This window comes from Varroa jacobsoni, unplaced genomic scaffold (genome assembly GCF_002532875.2).
Source record: "Varroa jacobsoni isolate VJ856 unplaced genomic scaffold, vjacob_1.0 scaffold_164, whole genome shotgun sequence".
Lineage (NCBI taxonomy): Eukaryota > Metazoa > Arthropoda > Arachnida > Mesostigmata > Varroidae > Varroa > Varroa jacobsoni.
Window position 1 is genome coordinate 9,642 of NW_019213066.1, and position 16,091 is coordinate 25,732.

The following is a 16,091-nucleotide window of genomic DNA, read 5'->3' on the forward strand; positions in this document are numbered from 1 at the left end:
TTATGGCAATCGATGCCTGATCGAGCGTTCGGATGCTGGAATTCAGCTATTGAAAGTGACGAAATCAAGCTTAGAGGTTGGGTAAACTTTGTCAAGCAAATCTTGGTGGCCGCGCCCTGCTCTTTTCACCTTTATATATATATATATATAATGCAGCGGATACAGCTCGAGATTACACATCTTTAAGTGTATTCGCGATGCTCTTGCTTGGACGTTACGAGTGCAAACCGCAAGATCACCGCACAGCCGGCCCTCATCAGATAATATAGGCGGGTTAAGAATGCACGTGATGCTGGCCCCAAACTTTGTGCAACGCCAATCTTGTATTGTACGAATTTAGACCTTAAAGGGCTCAATCAAGCAAAATATTGATGTCGGCAGCTAAACTGGAGTATCTCCTTTAAAAGACCGACAAAAGGCAGCTGTAGATCTGAAAACATGTAGGTAATGAACTCTTCGTACAATGAATATATTTTTTTTTCATATGATCACAATAAATCTTGATAACTTACGTGAGGCCAGGTATGGACGTCCATACTACGCAATACGGATAGCGATGTCTTTTAAAATCAACCATTTTTGTTTGATGGTGGCGGATCCGTCTACGAAACCGGACTGATAATCTTCCTGGGTTACTCGTTCGTGTACGCAATCTTCCGTTTTTCCCACGTTTATTTACTGGACAATGTCCACTTTTGTTGCCATACGAATATCTACATACATAGATATTCAGTCACTATTTTACGGCGAATAAACGATTTCCTTTGGAGGAATACGATGAATTAAACATAGGCGGCTCAGATCACCTGCTGCATGAATTCTCCCATTTCATTTTAACAGGAGTGCCCTGATGTTTTCTTCCGGAAAACCGATGCTTTTGTCCTGATGTTTATTGCGTCCAGCAACTACGTTTCTCTGCACAAAAACGAAATGCTGCCTTAGCTAACAACCCATTGTGATTCTTTCTGCTTACGTTAACGGGATTATTTGGGAAACGTATCTCTGCTATGATGGTAGGCTTACTCGTAGATCATCAGACCATTACCCAGGAAGAAATTGGGTGAGGAAGCTGCTAATAAATGTAGCTAGCAAAGTCTACTTTACTTATGGTTAATGATTTAAAAAAGCTGTAGTATATTATAGGAGTATGAAAGAAGCGCCATAATCAATAAGGACACTATTAGCACACACAAAGCTTACACGAATACATATATATTTGTATACTGTACGATTTAACAGAAATCACTTGTATCACGTGGCGTGCAGTCTATTTTCGCTTAATACCTGTCTTCAGTATTCTCCGAAACGTCTTCTACTCCGACGGAGTGGCCATAGAAAGAACCGGTAGAGATGCGCGAAGCAGCTACACAATCATCGACAGCTGCCAGGGAGACTCGTGACAGTCAGTACCACTGCTACTTTACCACAGCAAAATCAAACGACAAACACTTCGACATAAGTTGAATAAAAGCAGAGATGAAAGCTAATAACCGGCTGAGTGATGCACCATTCTGCCGCGGCAGTTTCTTCCAAGGAATACACGTTCTTTATCATCTGTTACTTCACGTTACGTATTAAAAGTAAGCTTCTTTTTATTATTACTGCTTCTTGGATTACCTCGTTGTCAGCAACAGATCAGGTGTCGCTTTGTTTTCTGCCCACGGCTCCGATTCTCCATCATCTCGTTCTCGGTAAAGGACAAAAGACAGCAGCGAAAATTGTAACTGTTGCTTTTTGAACTCGTCGTAAACGCTAGCCGTTCTAAATATATAGATATTATAGTCGTTGCAGTTGTCGCGATTATTCTGCTTCTTACTATACTCAAGAGAAACCTACCCCTAACGTTCTATTTACTTTTATTTACACAGTCTTTGCTTGTTTTTTCAACGGTCACGTTAATATCGCTGCTGATACTGTACAAAACTGTTACTCCAATGTTGGATAATCGATAACTTGCACACGTAAACGTCAAAGACTGGCGTAACTCGTATTGTTGTTATTATTATATTTATCTTTCTACAAAACGGGAGGTCGCGAAACAAAGCAACTAATCGCAGCTGCTTTTTTAGTGGCAGCTGATGAAGCCGTTCAGCCCTCAATTGTTTGTTGTTATTGTCACTAGCACCATTGTGTTTCTGTTCAGCTTGTCTCGCGAGTCGGATGAATGAACGCACCGTTTAGCTAATGCGCCCACGTAGGCGATCCGAGTATTCCGCCGCGAAGCACTTGCGCCTTCACAAACGTTCATATTAATTGAAGCTGAAAGTTATATATATATATGGAGCTAGGAGATGATATAGATAATGTATGTACGGATCTCCTATCCGATCATACATTATCTACGCTATATGTTGAAAGGAACGCCTGATCCTTATTGCAGCTTGTTTCAAACATAGTGCTTAAAAGTGGATTTGTCAAATTGAATAATGGTCTATTGGCTAGTTGGAAGACGGCCGGCAAACATCTCGTGAATTGTAGGAGTTGATGGACTGCAATCATGTGTTTATTTGCAAATTCTTTTAATTTGTAGGAATTGGTCGAAAGGAAGGAGCCTGGCTGTCTTATGAAGTGCGTTAGGAACATAACATAATGCGGCTTCTTATTATCTTTAAACACTTTCAATATCTTGCCCGGTGCCAAGCTACGCGCGCAGTCAAAATGACGGATTTCCACACAGAATGATTATGCGTGACGTAAACTGGTGTTCGTACGGCAATTTGAAGCAGAGAAAAAAATGCGTGGCTCCTAGAGACACGCTTAAATCTAAAGTTAAACTAAATCTGAATTCCAAAAAGACATTTACGTTTTGTAGGATTAGAAGGATTTTATGCACTGAAAAACGCTTGAGAAAATCCAGACGGTCAACAGAGATCTGTAGACTGTGGCGGTGTATCACCTAAATGAGGCTATTTAACAAAAAAATGTCTGACAACTAAGGCAAAGTCACTTTTCTCTAATGTCAGACCGTCTAACACAAGAGCCTGATTGGGAAGTTCTTTTGCACACTATATTTTCCAGATTCCACTGTAGTTTCCAATTCCTGGCAAATGAAATTTGTAAGAATACAGTAGAGATAATAAGGAACACGTTCAAAGATGGTAGAACGAATTCAAAACCAGACCTGAAAATTTCTGGCGCGACGGAATAATTCAGTGGGCTGAGAGATGGGAAAAGGGCGATCGAAAGCTAAATTGCTATAATTTGCTAAACGCCTATTTTTTTTTCTGGTGAAAAAGCCGCTTTACACCTGTGCCAAACCTAATAACTAGATCCGATTAAAGTTTGGACAACAGCCTTTAGGCAACAGACCTAAAATTGCACAGTAAAATTTTCAAGTGGCCCTCTCGTTTCTACACAAACGGAAAATTTTCCTGTGTACGACACGTGCATTTTCTCCGGGGGAAGTTTTTCCAGGAAGCGCAATATTGATTTAGGCGAGTGAATAAATTTATTTGACGGCCATTGAGAATTTGTCGAAGAACCAAATTGTACATATGTTTGCCAGGATATAGTCGACGTCGAATTAGACTTTTCATTTTCTTGGGATGTAGCGTTAAAGTGGTGATTTGTGTTAAAGTAGCTCATAATTCATAAATATGAACTGTATTCTATGCATATAAATAATATTAATTGACTGAATGAATATGCTCTACCCGATGGCAATTTCCTTTCCATTGGGAAACATGAACCTAAATGGTTAATTTGCAAAATAGTTGATAAAATATGAATTGTCTCAATATATTTGTTTTATATTCTTTGACTGAATATTTTTTCCGAATGGTAGGATGGTTAATTAAATTGAGAAAACGGGAATAAGTGTAGAAGAGGACAAAGTCTAGGTTCTATTGAGTTCTAAAGCGGTGCCGCCTGCACAGCTGGGCGCGCTATGGATGCTTATTTACGATATTTTTTACATAGCTTATACATGCAGTACGTTAATATATTAATTGCAACAAATTAATGACTTTATTATTGAGACATCCATTCCACCAGGGTAGATAACTACTGAAATAACTGCAAAAGCGTAACGGGCTAGGTAAAGCACTGCAATTGTAACGAGCTATTTATAGTATAGATTAGATACAATAGGCTGGCTACAACTTCAAACGAGTAAATTTTTTAAATCAATAGCAAGACTGGCGCAGGGCGAAGCCCGCGGCTTTGTCTAGTCTGAATTTCCCTGTATAGTTGTCCCAAAGTCAGCCGCGTAGCTATTGTGTTTACGAGAAAGGGCTACTAGAAGAGGGAAGTTTCTTAGACCGGCCGACAAACAGGTTTCATTTGTTTTCAGTATAAAAACAGAATAACTAAAACGCCGAAGAGAATGCGAGGCCGAGCTTGCGGGTTGCGCCTTAATATAATACGAATGTGTTATTACGACGATATGCGCCTCCCTATGCCTGAGTCAGAAGAGCTTTGTCGGATAGAGAGAAGGAGAGTTGTCGAATTGCCAAGCAAGAGCGTCTACACAGGGCGAGGGGTCGACAGGTGTGACGAAGCTCGCCGTTTGTGTTCCAGTCTGTCTGTCTGTCTATCTATCTATAGAATACCACGATCCGATATCTGTCTGGGTGTCCTTTCGCTGAGTTGTCGGCAGGTAGAAGAAAGCTATATGAAGGGCTACGCAGTCGGCGCATTGGTAAGTATTCCACACAGTCTCGGTAAAACGAGTTACACTTTAGTACACGCCCCAGAAACTGTTCTATCTATTGCCCTCTTTGTGTCCATCTACAGCTGCCTACAGTAGTCTTTGCGTTCGTCTACTTTCCTGTCATAACCCACGTAATAATTGGTCTTATCAAACTTTTTATAGTGCATGACATTTGGGAGATGGGTTAATCTTTTGTCAAAAAACATATTGTTACTCGTGTTTGGCAAATTAACTTGCTTTATTATTTTGGCTATTTCGGGAAATTTCTGTTGGAATTGTTGAATATTGAAAGGGCTTTTTCAAGCATTACAAAATCGAATTTTCCAAGCGATTTTAATATTTTATATGTTTGTTTTTTTAAGTAAGACGGGGTCAGCATGTTGAAGTGAAAGCAACCTTCCATAAGCGAAAAGCTGGGCTGACTGAAGTTTCGACGGGCAACCGACGCCTTGTCTAAGGTTACAATTATACGTACGCAAACGGGCCAACATTTATTTGGGTCTGTATCAGCAATGCTAAAGCCGAGATCTGTTTTTCTTCGTGTAGTAACCGACATGCCGTGTGGTAAAAGTTTGATTAATGGAGGATGATTTAATTGGAATGAAAAGCGTCTGGATTATTTCAATAGGAGAACGGGATAAAAGGGTCACCAGACCAATTCCTAAGGATCACAGTATAGCTTAACGTAAGGCTCTTACGACCAAGGAAGTTGTTTCCAGGATGCTTTTTTCACAGGCCTACTGGAAGCGCAAAAAGAGATAAGAGTTATTATGATAGTAATTAATATGGAAAAGAGATGGCAGAAAGAAATTACTTGTAAGTCAGGGTTCGCGCTGAGGTAATCCCATCAGCGGACCTGGCGGGCCTTCGAAGCTTCCGAGGCATGCCACAGATTAATTCTTTAGTGTATACATAAGTCTCGTAGTGCTCATCTAATAAGCTACCTTTAAGAAATACCTTCAGCCAAATAAGCCTCATCGTCATACATAGCCAGGTCGATTCCGCAATTTTTAACCGGAATTTATAACAAATGAGGAGTGTTGAAAATGCTGTCTTTGCCAGCACATAGACCCAGCTAGGTTAGACTAAAATTTTCTAATCTAAGCAAAACGAGCTTAACACGTGTTCAGTCACTCGTCCATTAGCAGAAAGGTAACTGGGCATTTAGAACTTTTCAAGTGCAGGGAGCATATCTAGAAATCCCTATCATGTAGAGCCGGGGAACGTTAGGTAAGAATGCAACTATTAATATATATTGATGTCATCGATATTTAAGACTATAATAATTCTGTTTTTTGTACAGATAGAATTTGCCATGTACGTATTATTGGCCCTTTTGCCTGCTTACTAAAAAAATAATTTGTTTGTATAAGCAGTATTAGTGTTAGATAATTTACCATATTAAGGCACTAATGGCTTGAGGTAATTCGTGGTATTCTGCTACACGTGACTTAGATGTACGGGTTCATACCACGCATTGTGGTCTTCCCGCACACACCCTCTTGTATCACGTCAATGCTGTAAATTAGAGAAACACGAGACAGTTTCTGGTGTAATATACTTAAAGCAAATTCTGAATTAAAAAAAATTAGAAAACGTTTATAATGAAAGGAATCACCGTAATCACCGTAAATGATACTAAAACGTAGACTATATAGAATATTGTTGTTGTCTACTTCAGGCGGACCTTGGTCCTTTTTTTGTTTCGAACTCCGTCCCCATGTCACTAAATTGTTGCTCTCAGACTGCTCCATTGTTGGAGCTCGTCGTTTGGAGTACTTCCTTATCCGTTGCTCTCTTCTCATCAAACGTTCTGTTCAGCTCTTCTAGGGGCGGCTCTCGCCGTTCCCAACGAGAACGGCATCTTGCACAGTTCCTGCAGATAACAAGATTATAAAAACAATATATTCTTTTTGTATTGCAGCGATACGGGGCGTACATATACAATGCTGAGCACATAGGTCAGGCTTTATTGAGGCAGAGATTAAATAGAGTGTGCAAGAGTTACGTCAGCTTTTTTCTCCTTTCCACAAGTTCTACTAAAGGAACGATTGACAATTTATCGTTCATTTGACATCGCACCGCATTAATCCTCTTTTACCACAGTTTTATTTTTACTTATTTTTCTAAAAAAATCGATTATTACACTATTGTATAATCCGACAAAAATCTATCCGTAATGAACCATGGATCGGGCAGCAATGACATAAACTCGTATTTTAGCTTCGCCTTTGCCTACTTAGATATCGTTTATTACGTCTATATCTGCACTGAACAATAAAAACTATATTACATAATAAAATTATTACTAATTAATTAATAATTAAGTTGGTCAAATTTAGCATCCAATTTTTAATGGAAGGCACATCAAAAAAAAATTTCCCTCCACTAATATTAGCCACTTTGCAAGACCTTGAATTTTTCCTTTTTCAACATTGTTGATTCCGACTGTCTCGACGCACGGCCACGGCAAGTACAGGTACAACTAGTACTTTTGCTAGAAACATTTTTGTCACCATTATAGTGACAAGCGACGGCTTCTGCTTGACGATACTTTGATAAATTTCAGCAGTTGCGCAGCGAGAGACGATAAAAAAATGCATTTATTGTTCACTTTATATCCATACATATATATGTGCGTATATCTATTTACTCTTTGCGTTGCGCGAAAATTATATATTGCAGGCCGAACTGATGAAATTGTGTTTTTGCACGCCTATATTCAACCTGTGTCGGGTAACGTGTTTGTCCGCAACAATAATGATATGGTTGGGAATCGCTTGATGTGCGCGACCTCTGCTCGATTATGTCAGGCTATTTGGTTGCTTGCCAATGATCCTTGACACCCGTACTTCGAAAAAATCTTCGTTGTCATGTGACAGCACAGCCTAAGTTCGCTGTCAAGTGCTAGTCAGTTGAATCGATTTGTCCGCATGATGTCTGAAGCCAATGGACGTTCGAAAAAGAGTTCTCGATTGCTCACGCAATTGAATGACCGATGTTCACACGAGCGGAATTATCCCGAAAATAGATACCGGCTTCTAAAAAATGACCGAATTTTTGCACCAACAAAACAACGGGGTGTGGTTCGAAGTGAGTTTATTATGTTACTATCAAAAATGACAGAGCTTTGTTTTTTTTTTTAATTTTTTTTTATCAGATGGGGATTACCTCAAAGGCCACAGTGGAAACACCATTGTCTATCGCACCGTTTCCAAAGTCGTGTATCGTCAATAACGAGGAACTATCGCATTATCGTGCTCCCTCTGCTAGTGTGCTGACGTATTCGTGCGACTGGGCGCTTTTTACTGGTATCGCTAATACAAACGACACTTGTAAACAATTGTAAGTTATTACATATTTAGTTATACTTGACACAAGGCTAGATTTCAGTAACTGTAATAAATAATCGGTTGTTAGTACAATCTGAGCGGGTAGAAGTACATTGACGATACGTAGTTGTAAGGCATAGGTCTGGGCATTCGTACTTTAGGAGGCTGAACTCGATCTCGTAGAGCGTAAGCTAGCGGTGGTAGAGATATTCTGGCTAATTGAGCGTTCAAGTAGAATTCTAGGTGGGGTTCGAGCGCGGATGCGACGTCTTCAGCGAACACCCAAAATACAATGGGGGCTACTTGATGAGACAGATCGTTGAAGTGTCGGTTCGAACTGGGCCCGTTGCTGCCGTTTACCTAGTGAACATTTCATGCAACGAGCAGCAGGTTAGTTCGGCTTGGCAAATGTCTTGAGAGTATACCTAATGTCTGTAACGACGGGGCGGACGGGGGGTAGGGAGATGGCATCTTAGTCAAAGAAAAATCCGCGCAAAAATCAATCTTCTATTTGCTCACTTAGATATTGGACGATTCCTTATTCTTATTTAGGATATACCTGTTTTTACAGATTGAGTATCGTAAAGGTTATAAATTAATGGATAGAAGATAAGTCTATATGTTGCCCAAAGAACTCTTTCTAATCGTACGTATTGTCCGAAGCCTTCCATTTTACCTTGACTATCTGTTTTTACTTTCTGCTGCTAGATTCAGTTTTTCTATACCTTTTATTGTTCTAGCTTTACTATACCTTAACCTGGGCTGACGAGAAATCGACATAAGGCTGATCCGCGAACGCTAGTTGAAGTTTGTTGTCGATGATATCCAGATACAAGACGGTTCTCATAAAGACATCAGTGTATTCGATTCGGGCCTCACCTGCACCCGCTACACGGAATAAGTCGTACAGGCTGCCTGTTACCTATATACAACCCAGCAGAATCGAACATAGATGGTTGACAGAAATAAATGTCTACTTAAGTGTTGTTCACACCGATTATGAGGTCACGTAACGTTGGCGGGACTTGAACCAGATATCATCATTAATAAACCATCATTACAACAATTGTTTCTTATAACGATTAAACCATATATGCTAACGGAGCGTTTTACGACTGCTTTTTTCCTTTCGATCGTATCTCTCTCTGTTCGCGTCCCTGATCTGTGGTATTGTCAACGATGTCATACTACGTTTGCAATACTGTTTACTATTGTCTTTTATGGTTTGCTTTATTGCTTACATTGTAATTTAGGTTCGTCGTGACGCGGGGAATTAGCACTGAGATCTTAATGCGAAAGTCGCGAAAGTCGGATGACACTTGATTCAATATAAAGTCCGATAATCCCTCGAACTGAAGCCACATTGAAAGCCGAAATAACATTTCCGTAGTGTTCTCAACAGACCGCCACAAACACGCATTCGTGTCTATTCGTGTAAAACAATTTAAATTCAGAAACGATCTTTGATATAAGGAAAAGATACAGGACACACTTTGCAATGTAAAACAAAATAACTAGCAATTGATATAGATTCACACAGAATAGTCGGCCAGTTAGCTTAATTTAACCCTACTCCTTCTTCTACTATTTGGTGCTGGTCGATGATTTTTTATAGCATTCTAATCCCGAAGCGCTACACCACTGTACCCTTCACAGGTGTCTCTCATTTTCATACTACAAACTACTGAAATATGCGCGCGATAATTCGCTTATGCTAACTAATAGATGCGACCTTTTAGGTATAATATACAAGATTTTATACGTACGTACATATTTACCGCTAATCTACAGAGAAGCCTAATATATATAATAATGTATATACATTACCGGTTTACCTTCATGTTGGAAAATCGAACGTCGAATACATCTGGCCCGAAGGCTGGCGTAATATTTTTCGGTTTGACCTTTAATGGATCCAGTACAGGAATGTCATTCTCGAGATCCGATGTCCGCATGATACAGCCAAAAGCCTGAAGTTTGTCTCGCAGTAGAACGCTCACACGCGCCTCTAAAGCGGTTCGTTCAGCGGCGTCTGCATCAGATTTTGATGGATCTGTTTTTTTTTAATACACAGCCACATACAGGGACCCGTTACGGGATTGCCGGAAACTTGCTCGAGCTTCGCCAAAAGATTGACAAATGACGGCGATATCGTTTAGTGATCATTTCTTAAAATGTGTTCTATTTTTTTTTTTGGTACAAATGCAGAAAGCGTGTATTGGGATCGTTTACGAAATTTTTAGCAGGTTATTTAGTTAGAACGTCTCTGTTTCGAATACGCTTCCACTGGCTCGTTAGAGTAGAGGATGAGCAGCAAATACGCGAAAAATATATAAATTTTGCCGTCAGTGATAGATAACGATAATCGGAAAATGCATGCAGATAGGTATGATGAAACTAAAATTGATCGATATATGTTTGTTTTTATCGTGTTATATCTGCGACATTTGTGGCGACGATAAGATAAGCTTGTATTTAGATATGATTAGTAAATTTAATTTCGCTTTACGCTTCCTTAATGCTTACGATTTGATGCGTTATCCTGGAAGTGAGCGTCATCACGTGGTTCCGGAGCAGCCACAATGAACGGAGCAAATAATGCTACTACAGACGGCAGCACAGGTTGAACGAAGTGCCTCATTACACCGTAAATAGTTTCGCCGAATCGCATCTAGGTTGAGCCGACTGAAGTTCTTGTTCTATTTTCTAATAATTCTCTTTCAAAAATACTGCAATTACGGTTGATAGTTAGATCCTCTTGTGTTCACTGCACTGCTAAATATCAGCTAATAGAAAACTTTGAAGATGTATTCACTACCCATTTAGATTTTATCTTTCATGTGTTTTACGCGTGTGTGTGTCTCACATAATCGTGCTGTGTGAAGATTATTGATAAAAAAAAAAACACTCTGTGAGCTACTTGAGAAACGTGCCTGCTTTTATTGGGTTTGGTAGCGGGTGAGAACGAACTCTGCGGGGGACCATCGACTCTGCCTCGCCATTCAAGCCGTTTTATGTGAGCTAGCCGCGCTCCGGTTCCACGATCCCAGGGGTCTTCCACTTTTGACCAGTTGTTATTTCTGACGGATGGACGCGCCGATTGTGGCCTGAAACTATTGAACACGAAAAGCGTTCGAAACCGCTTGCAATATCGGATGTCCGCCGACCACTGCCTAGATACGGGCTGACGGGATGAGCCTTATTATAAATGGACAGCATGAATGTTGTTCGTTGTAGGAAACAAAATTAACGCCAACGATGCAAACCTAGCGAAAATGGGGTACTGATACACGCGAAGTTTAATCTGGGTCAATCGAGTCATGGAAAACACCGCTAAAGTACGACCATTTTGACTTGAAGGTAAGTCCCCACGCTGACTCACAGTTTTAAATATGGATTTGTATTAAAAGATCTTTCCTGGACCGCTAGGTCTATCCATCTGATTACCATTCTTTCAACTAACGTGTGTAACGTTACGCTGTAGGTTTCGCTATGTCGTAGTAATGAGTATAGACACCGATGCTTACGTAAATTCTGAACTGTTTTACCGTTGTTACGGGTAGCCGCTCTGATTAAGGCAGAAGCCCTGTTTAGTTTTCGTTTTCACTTACTGTCTCCTTGATCTGTTACGGGTGAGATGCGGTCTTTTTGCTATTTTCTGAGGCGGAAGGAGGGGATGAAATATTTGTTTAGCAAACGACAGTTCTAAATGGTCACTGGCATCGTGACGTGGATCGTAGACCGGAATTAACTAACAAATTGTAGCTGGCAACGGATAAGCTGTCGTCTGTCGAGAAAAACTCTGATCGCTTGATATGACAAGCAGTCAGCATCAGGACAGCCAAATGCTAAGATTCATTTTTAAAAGAAGAGATTTTATGGGACGAACATTGCTCTTTTTTTTTTTTGTTTTGGATAAATGTATCTTTTATTATTTCGTAAGTACTTTTTAAAAGTATTCGATTGGTTCTGTGCAGTAAAAATGTGCCTTAGAAGGTACCTGTGGATTGGAGTAAGTGTTGGTTTTTAGGGGAATTTCAGGTAAGTTATTCTTACTAAGGTGGTGATTATGTTTTTAGGCGTGTTCGAGGCTTCAGTGGTTGACTCTAAAAGCTGGATGGACTTTTCGATACCGCAGGTTAAGGAACCAAGGTTTAGTTAGTAACTTGAATTACTGACTTAAGTCAATGGTGATACAGATATATACAGGCTCGAATATATTTAAGAATTAGTGGTATTTTTTATTCCCTCGCACAGTGATTTAAGGACTTTGCTTACAATTTGTTCTGGCCGATTGTGTTTCACTTATTATCCATGATAACTAATAATATATCTTTATAATCGTAAATACTTTGTCCTTCGAATGCGTAAGTAACTACGAGCGCAAGTTGCATTTTTGATGCGAGTACATTACTTACTACCATGCGAACTTGAGCATGATATCGGCGCCCCAAAGGGACAGCTTCCTATTTGTTTAGGGTGCCGTCATAAGAAAAATTGTAGGATAGGTGGGCGGCAGCTGTTGTACTTGATGCGGCCTCAAGTTCCGTGCAATTTCGATTGAAAACAGCGACTGCAAATGTGAGCACTGTCCACTCCAATCCGCAGAATAAATAGTTTTGTATTTTATAAAGCAAAAAAAAAAAATAGAAATGATAAAACAGTTGTCTTGCCGACGTAGTTATTTTATTTTATAAGATCAGTACCCCACATTATTTTGATCTGGTGCGCAGAAAGGCAGAACGAAAATCGTATCTTCATATTTTGGGATCGCTCTCTTACATCAGCAGTGTTTTATATATACATTAGAAAAGATTTCGTTCGATGTTTATACAGACTTATTATTTATCGTCCGTTATACCATCCATGAACGCTACTGGTGCAATACGGTCGAAAATTGTTTCAACCTATAAACATCTGTTCAACCTACCTACAGCTCTCGCTGCTTGTCCTAGTGGCTTACCTTTACCTGTTGACACGAACATTCGTTCGAAGGATTACTCACAATTTCACTGATATTTTTCAATGAACGATATCGACATAGTGCAGAATAAAAATTCCACATATATGAAGCGTGCATACTTTTTTTTATTTACGGAAATCGCATGAACAATGGCAAGTGATACATAAGTAAGATCGACAGTCTGATTGTCCTGTGGAAATGTATCGCCCAGGGCGCACTGTAGTGACGTCTATAGGCCGCACTTAATTCGAGAGGGAAGAGAGGACTTCAACTAAAGATGGCACGAAAGTTTGATAGGTCGGCTTCGAAACGGGCTTGATTTTTGGCAGAGCGTTGCATTTATTACTTCCTGGGCGCCAGGCTGCACACACGGAGTCCGTGAGCTCACCAGCGTAGTTGTCAATAATATTCTTGGTGAGAACCTCGGCGTCCTTACCACAGATCGATGACGCGTTTTGGACACATTCGTAAAGTTCATTCATGTAACTGACAAACGAAAGGGCAAAAAAATTAGTCATAAAAAAAAACACTTATATACAAGTGTTTTTCCGCAATCCACTTACACTATCGCACAGCATTTTATCCTTATTATAAGCTATTTCGTATGGCACAGCGCTACGGCGATGGCCTTATTACCTCCGCAAGCGACGTACGCTAATTTGCCATTAGGGATATGATCATCTCCGTCGAAAAATGAACGGCTATATATTTTCACAGTAAATGCACTTTAAATGGCACCACCATTTTAGTAGTAAGGTTAGGGAAGTATCTAGGAAACAAAACTAAGTTAAGAGCCAGCTAAGTTCGATCAGCCACTCAGCCGACACGGTGGCAGCAGTTGTTGGTGATATTTTTAAATGTGTCATAGCTAAAAGGTTACCATCTAGTCAATTTAGCCTTTGCGGAAACATCGATATTGGCCGAAGGGAAGTTACACATATGGAATTGTATCGAACGGGTTATTTTGCCGTAGGCTGGGTTGTCTTCTGATGTTACATATACAGGCCTATCTTTTCGACTGTGTCAACGTACATTTGATTCCAGGGAAAACTGTGATCTGTTTTGTGGCTACTTCTGTATGGTTATTTCGGTATCTGAGAAAGCAAACTCGGCAAAGGAGCTGCCAAAACCACATTGAGGGTGACCCAAGCAAAAGAACTAATCAAATACACTGTTATATCATACCGAGGCAAACCTGGTCATGTTTGCCAGCTCAAACTGTATGATGATTTCTAATTTAACACAGAGCCACTGTTAGCATAAGCTATACTATATTTATCGCCGAAAGGCACGAAATCTACTACTGATCTCCTTTCGTTGCTGCAATCGAGTTAACCTAGAATTCGAAATAAAGTTACTACGCAACCTAGCAAAATTATGTATCTCAACAATAAATAAATAAATAAAAATATAATTAGTGATTAGCTATAATTAATTAAGTGTTGTATATCGCTGACACACACGAGTGAACAAAAATCTCTTGACAGTTTGAAAATAGTCGCTCGACAGTTGAAGGGTCTTTGTAGATAGATTTGCTCCTGGTAGCAATAAGTAGCTAATATTGCCCTTTTTTGGCAAACGGACAGATAAAGACTTCCCACCTGTCGAGCGACTTTGTTCGCGCATGACTCTATTTTGTGCGTTGACGACATGAATGCATACCAGCAGCTGAGCGGGATGCGGTCCTTTTTGGGCTTGGCGAGAGTTGCTTCAAAGATGGCATTCACCTTAGCATTACAAGCCTGAATAGGTTTACCGGCCTTCAGAATAATGCACTCAGCCATATTCAGATATTCTTCACGCTCTTTTGCACCCTCGACGCACTTGCTGTTTATTTCTTTGCTTGCGCCCTCGAAGACGAGCTTTAGCATGCCTTTAGCTGTTGTGTGAAAAAAACATTCACAGAAAGAAGAAGATAGATCTATCATCAATAAGTACAACTGGCATCATCGCAATCGATACGTCAGATCATATATGGATGCCTGCGAGTAGAGCGGTTTGTGACCGAACTCATCATCACGTCGGCAAGAACAGGTCTAATCAATACTAAAACGATTCATTTGATTTGTCATTTGGAGATACAATGCGGAAGTGCGAGCGCAGAATAGCGATTATGCTGAAAATCGTATCCAATACTGACCGAGACCTCCGACGCAGTTGTCCACGTAATCGTTAGCGGTCTGAAGTGCACTGAAGCTTTTAGGACATGACTCGGTAAGGCCTTCGCTCGTTATCGGAAAATCTATGTTACTAGACAGGAAGATGATGTGTGTCGAGGCCTCGTCCAACACTTTGGGATCGCATGGCACCGAGGCTGCCTGTGCCAGTTGAGCGACTAGACCTGATCGAAATCAATTTTTTATCAAACAGCAGTATGGTTTTACCACGGACGAGTCTAACTGCCATCTACTTATTCCTACAAATGTTCCTAGCAAGATATTTGGATCAAGCATTATATCTCCTAAGCTCACATCTGACACTGCTTTCATAATCGCGTCAGGCTTAATGATACTTGTAACCGCTTAGTACAGAGAAACTTAGCTTATTAAACTACGCACGTTCCCCTGTTCATCAGTAAAAGCAATAGCACTCATGTAGATCATAACAGGTCGCTAACGAATGAATTGTTCACTTCAACAACGTTCCGCGTACGTACGTTTAATATTAACCTACTAAAAATTGAATTTCTACATCGGATTGAATCGGGTCTTGTTTCTGTCAAATCAGTATTTTGCTTCAGTCATTTAGATACGGACTCACACTAGGTAGCGTGGGCGGATAGGCTAATCAGATCCGAGGAACGAGTATCGTTATTTAGAATGAGGACCTATTGTATCTAGCAATGAGTGAAATGAAGTGCGGTGAAGACTAACCGAGTGTGATTGCGCTCCAAACGAACATGGCTGCTACTGCTGCTGCTGCTGCTGCAAGTGGCTTTTTTCTTGTGAAGTTTTGCAGAAAGTACGAAGAGCTCCTATATATATATACGTCATGCTCGGCTTGGTTTGTGAGCCTCTCGCAACTCCAACAATTATAGCGCCATGTCAGTTGGATGATCCTTCGCACGAAAGCCGCGTAGAAGTACCCCCTCTCAAAGAACTCTTACAGCATCTGAGAGGTGCTCTTTTCCCAGTTGCCCACTACG

At 40.3% G+C, this 16,091-nt stretch overlaps 4 protein-coding genes and 1 long non-coding RNA gene across 10 annotated transcripts in view; 2 read left to right on the forward strand and 3 right to left on the reverse strand.

The window, feature by feature from the left end:
• LOC111270698 (transmembrane protein 222) overlaps nt 1–2,123 on the reverse strand; it is a 9,761-nt gene extending 7,638 nt beyond the window's left edge. For 2 of the 3 annotated variants that reach the window (XR_002686424.2, XM_022851073.2), the window contains exons 1-2: nt 1,285–2,123; nt 513–915 (exon numbers count right to left, since the gene is read on the reverse strand). Coding sequence is in view for 2 of the 3 variants with exons in the window: in XM_022851073.2 (XP_022706808.1) it covers nt 513–577 (65 nt within the window). In the remaining variant the exon portion in view is untranslated. The remainder of the gene's footprint in view (nt 1–512; nt 916–1,284) is intronic. The other variant, XM_022851080.2, reaches the window with a different exon arrangement.
• A 2,184-nt stretch (nt 2,124–4,307) lies between these two features.
• On the forward strand, nt 4,308–9,095 carry LOC111270678 (uncharacterized). 2 transcript variants are annotated; one of them, XM_022851028.2, is made up of 3 exons: nt 4,308–4,639; nt 7,812–7,996; nt 8,724–9,095. In XM_022851028.2, exons 1-3 carry the CDS (start codon nt 4,325–4,327, stop codon nt 8,737–8,739), a joined length of 516 nt encoding a protein of 171 aa, XP_022706763.1. In that variant the 5' UTR covers nt 4,308–4,324; the 3' UTR covers nt 8,740–9,095. The 2 variants fall into 2 exon arrangements, 1 of the variants encoding a protein (XP_022706763.1); XR_015315024.1 differs by lacking the exons at nt 4,308–4,639; nt 7,812–7,996 and adding an exon at nt 8,241–8,373.
• On the reverse strand, nt 8,003–12,066 carry LOC111270659 (uncharacterized). Of its 3 annotated transcripts, none has more exons than XM_086972559.1 (5): nt 10,510–12,066; nt 9,819–10,015; nt 9,225–9,335; nt 8,735–8,905; nt 8,003–8,343 (listed from the first exon to the last, which is right to left on the reverse strand). In XM_086972559.1, exons 1-5 carry the CDS (start codon nt 10,652–10,654, stop codon nt 8,068–8,070), a joined length of 900 nt encoding a protein of 299 aa, XP_086828685.1. In that variant the 5' UTR covers nt 10,655–12,066; the 3' UTR covers nt 8,003–8,067. The 3 variants fall into 3 exon arrangements, with proteins under 3 accessions (XP_086828685.1, XP_022706748.1, XP_086828688.1); XM_022851013.2 differs by having other exon boundaries at nt 9,819–10,036; XM_086972562.1 differs by lacking the exon at nt 9,225–9,335 and having other exon boundaries at nt 9,819–10,036.
• Nucleotides 11,209–13,341, forward strand: LOC111270690 (uncharacterized). Its single transcript, XR_002686413.2, has 2 exons — nt 11,209–11,343; nt 12,063–13,341. It is a non-coding gene; the product is annotated as an uncharacterized LOC111270690 (long non-coding RNA).
• Nucleotides 13,050–15,977, reverse strand: LOC111270693 (uncharacterized). The gene is made up of 4 exons (XM_086972571.1): nt 15,820–15,977; nt 15,087–15,287; nt 14,609–14,825; nt 13,050–13,432 (listed from the first exon to the last, which is right to left on the reverse strand). The coding sequence occupies exons 1-4, from the start codon at nt 15,845–15,847 to the stop codon at nt 13,189–13,191; spliced, it is 690 nt and encodes a 229-aa protein (XP_086828697.1). The 5' UTR covers nt 15,848–15,977; the 3' UTR covers nt 13,050–13,188.
• Nucleotides 15,978–16,091: the final 114 nt, after the last annotated feature.

Coding starts and splice junctions, on each gene's coding strand:
- LOC111270678 (XM_022851028.2), top strand. CDS start 4,325: ATGCGAGGCCGAGCTTGCGGGTTGCGCCTTAATATAATACGAATGTGT. Junction 4,640..7,811: donor GCTACGCAGTCGGCGCATTG/GTAAGTATTCCA, acceptor TTTTTTTATCAG/ATGGGGATTACCTCAAAGGC.
- LOC111270659 (XM_022851013.2), bottom strand. CDS start 10,654: ATGCGATTCGGCGAAACTATTTACGGTGTAATGAGGCACTTCGTTCAA. Junction 10,037..10,509: donor CCAGGATAACGCATCAAATC/GTAAGCATTAAG, acceptor AAAAAAAAACAG/ATCCATCAAAATCTGATGCA. Junction 8,906..9,224: donor CGACGAACCTAAATTACAAT/GTAAGCAATAAA, acceptor GGTTGTATATAG/GTAACAGGCAGCCTGTACGA.
- LOC111270693 (XM_086972571.1), bottom strand. CDS start 15,847: ATGTTCGTTTGGAGCGCAATCACACTCG. Junction 14,826..15,086: donor CAACTGCGTCGGAGGTCTCG/GTCAGTATTGGA, acceptor TTCACACAACAG/CTAAAGGCATGCTAAAGCTC. Junction 13,433..14,608: donor CGCATCCCGCTCAGCTGCTG/GTATGCATTCAT, acceptor TTCGTTTGTCAG/TTACATGAATGAACTTTACG.